The 3,238-nt window shown below is 58.2% G+C and overlaps 1 protein-coding gene across 1 annotated transcript in view; it reads left to right on the plus strand.

Moving 5' to 3' along the window:
* KCNK3 (potassium channel, subfamily K, member 3) overlaps positions 1 to 350 on the plus strand; it is a gene marked incomplete at its 5' end in the record, with an annotated part of 1,028 nt that extends 678 nt beyond the window's left edge. Inside the window, one exon of the mRNA XM_009070716.1 lies at positions 19 to 350. Within this exon, the coding sequence (XP_009068964.1) occupies positions 19 to 350 (332 nt within the window). The remainder of the gene's footprint in view (positions 1 to 18) is intronic.
* Between the last annotated feature and the right edge of the window lie 2,888 nt (positions 351 to 3,238).

Raw genomic sequence — 3,238 nt, forward strand, 5'->3', positions numbered from 1 at the left:
CCCCCGGGCCCCCCCCAGCCGTGCCCGCGGGGCCACCGCCAGCGGGTGGAGGGGGTGGAGGCTTCCGCAATGTCTACGCTGAGGTCCTCCACTTCCAGTCCATGTGCTCGTGCCTGTGGTACAAGAGCAGGGAGAAGCTGCAGTATTCCATCCCCATGATCATCCCCAGGGACCTGTCCACCTCGGACACGTGTGTGGAGCAGAGTCACTCATCTCCCGGGCGCTGCCCGGAGACTCCCTCCAACAGGTGCTTCTGCAGCGCTCGCCGCTCGGCCATCAGCTCCGTCTCCACGGGGCTGCACAGCCTCATGGCCCTGCAGGGCCTCACCAAGCGCCGCAGCTCCGTGTAGCTCCTCTGCACCCCCATCTACAGCCCCCGGATCCACCTCGGATCTCCTCTGGGCGGGGAACCACCCTGAGGGTGTCTGAGCTCCTCCAGACTGGGTTTGCCCAGGGAGGTGGTGGAGTCACCCCTGGAGGTGTTTAAGAAGTGTCTGGACCTGGTGCTGGAAGATTTGGGGGTTACAGCAGCGACAGGTTGATCGTTGGACTTGAAGATCTCCTCCAGCCTTGGTGATTCCGTGATTCTCTGATGCAGGAGCAGCACTGAGGCGCTGGAAGTGGCAAGAAAGGAGCTGCTGCTTTTAGTGTGTTTTTATTTAAATGCTTTTGATTTTTACTTCCCGAAACCACTCCTCAAAAAATGTGAAATGAGTTGGAGAGTGTTGGAACCCAATGGCGGTTGGGAGGGACACCTGCACCTCCATCCGTGGTACTTCGGTGCACTCTGCTGGGGACACCCCTGACACCACGTGTGTCTGGGGACATGGCACAGAGGGCACAGGAGAGGAGGACGTGTGGCTCCTGTCTCAGGGAGCTCCTGTCCCCTCCACCTTCTGGCTCCTCGGGGTTGCCCTGGGGAGCAGCAAGGGAGGCTGTGGCCACGCATCAACGGGCAAATCAGGCTAAGAGGGGCTTAGACAGAGCTTTTTTCCAGCCCTGCACACAGCAGCCTTTCCTTTCAGCACTGACAAGCCAAGGGTCATGTAGGCTGCCCAAAACTCCTGTCCTCCACAGCTTTTTGGGGTGGCTTTAACCCTCTTTGGGTGGGCAGACCTGGGAGGGTCTCAGGATTTAGGGGACATGCTCAGATCCACCCCCGGGTTGGTCCCTTTGGACCCCATGCCCATCCTGGCTGTGGTGGCTCTAGGGGTGGAGCTGTTCCACTCAGGGAGGTAACTTGGGGCCAATCTGGGGTATTATATGCTTTTTCAGCCTTCTCCTCCAAACTCCTTTTTGACCTGCACCTGTCTGGCTCTGACACCTTGATCCCAGCACAGAGGATGCTCCTCCAGGACATCCCAAGGGTCACCTCTGTCACGACCACAGCAGGAGGAGAGAAGAACTTCATTCCTTGCCCCCTGCATGCCCAGGACAGCCCCAGTCACCCCTAGGGCAGCCCCAGACACCCCCAGGGCACCCTCAAGAACCTCCAGGGCAGCCCCAGGACTGTGTTTTCCCCTCCCAGCACCCAAGCAGAGGTTGAGAGGGACATGGGGGGACACCGTGACATGCTCTGGGCCCCTCTCTGAGTGCTGGGGGTGCCAGGAGGGGCTTTGGGGACAGCCGGGGCACTTGTCTGTGTGTTTTCTCACCTCTGAAGAGAAGCAAACCAATGTATTTCTAATACTTGACAACCTGTACATACTGTTAGATACCAGAGAGGCTATTTATTATAAATGACACTATCAGCATATCTATAGAGATCTATAAATATCTATCACAGAGGAGAAACTTCTGGATGGCTTCAGGGAGGGATTTCTTGTCAATCTCTGCATCTTCGATGTCCTAGGGCACCCGTTTGGAATGATGCTCCCTCTCCCCCTGGAAAGGTTTCTCTGGTTCTCATGCCAAAGTCTATTTGTACCGAGGGTTCATTTCCATAGAGAGAGAAATAAAAGCTGGGTCGAACCTTGGGAGAGCCTCGGAGCCTTCCCTTGGGGATCAGGGGGATGAGGGGCTGGGGGAGGAGGGTCTCATCCCCTGGGACCTTGGCTCCTTCCATCGGACTGGGAGAGGAGGGTCCTGGTCCTCTGGGACCTTGGCACTGCCATGGATTCTTCCCTCGGGGTTGGAGGGGGGTGAGGGTCTGGGAGAGGAGGATCCTGCTCCTTCAGCTCCTTCCCTCGAGGGCTAGGGAAGATAAAGGGGCTGGGAGAGGAGGGTCCTGCTCTCTTGGAATGTTGGCACTGACTTGGCTCCTTCCCTCCAGGACTGGGAGAGGAGGATCCTGCTCCCCTGGGACCTTGGCACTGACTCGGCCCCTTCCCTCGGGGACTGGAGGGGGATGAGATGTTACGAGAGAAGGGTCCCAATCCTCTGGGGTCTTGCTCCCTGAGCTGGGGGAAAAGAGGGACTAGGAGAGGAGGGTCCTGCTCCCCTGGGACCTCAGCTCCTTCCCTTGAGAACTGGGGAGGAATGAGGGGCTGGAAGAGGAGGGTCCTGCTCTCCTGGGACCTTGGCACTGCCTTGGAGCCTTCCCTTGGGGGCTGGGAGGGGGATAGAGGGACTGGGAGAGGGTCCCAGTGCCTCAGGGGATGAGATGGGGAATGAGGGGCCTCACCACCCTCACAGCCAAGAATTCCTTCCCAGTATCTCATCTCTCCCTGCCCTCTGGCAGTGGGAAGCCATTCCCTGTGTCCTGTCCCTCCAGGCCCTTGTCCCAAGTTCCTCTGGATCCCTCCTGAAGTCCCTTCAGGTACTGGATCTTCTCTTATCCCTGGATCTTCTCCTCTCCAGGCTGAACACTCCTAGCTCTCCCAGCCTGGATCCGTGGCAGAGCTGCTCCAGCCCTTGGAGCATCTCCATGTCCCTCCTTTATCCTTCTCTCTTGCCCCCAAGATGCAGCTGGAGGGGGTGGAGGTATCTCTCCTCATCCCTCCATCCATCCACCCCCCACCCACCTATCCTTATCATCTCTCCCATGTCTAGGGCTCCAGTGGTTCCCAGTGGTTCCCAGTGCCAGCACACAAAGCCCAGCCACTTCCAGCCAAACCTGGATGATCCATAGGGATCCACAGGTCCTCTCCAGCAGCTCCCAGGGCAGGGGGCTGAGTGCTGTCCCCTGCAGAGGAGCCTCCAGTCAGGTCCCAAGGGACTTGGGCTCATCCCAGGGGATTTTTTTCCCCTCTTAAAGCATTTAAATTCCCTTGTCAGCCGCATCCCAAATATTTACAGT

The sequence above is a fragment of the Acanthisitta chloris genome, unplaced genomic scaffold, assembly GCF_000695815.1.
Source record: "Acanthisitta chloris isolate BGI_N310 unplaced genomic scaffold, ASM69581v1 scaffold32852, whole genome shotgun sequence".
Lineage (NCBI taxonomy): Eukaryota > Metazoa > Chordata > Aves > Passeriformes > Acanthisittidae > Acanthisitta > Acanthisitta chloris.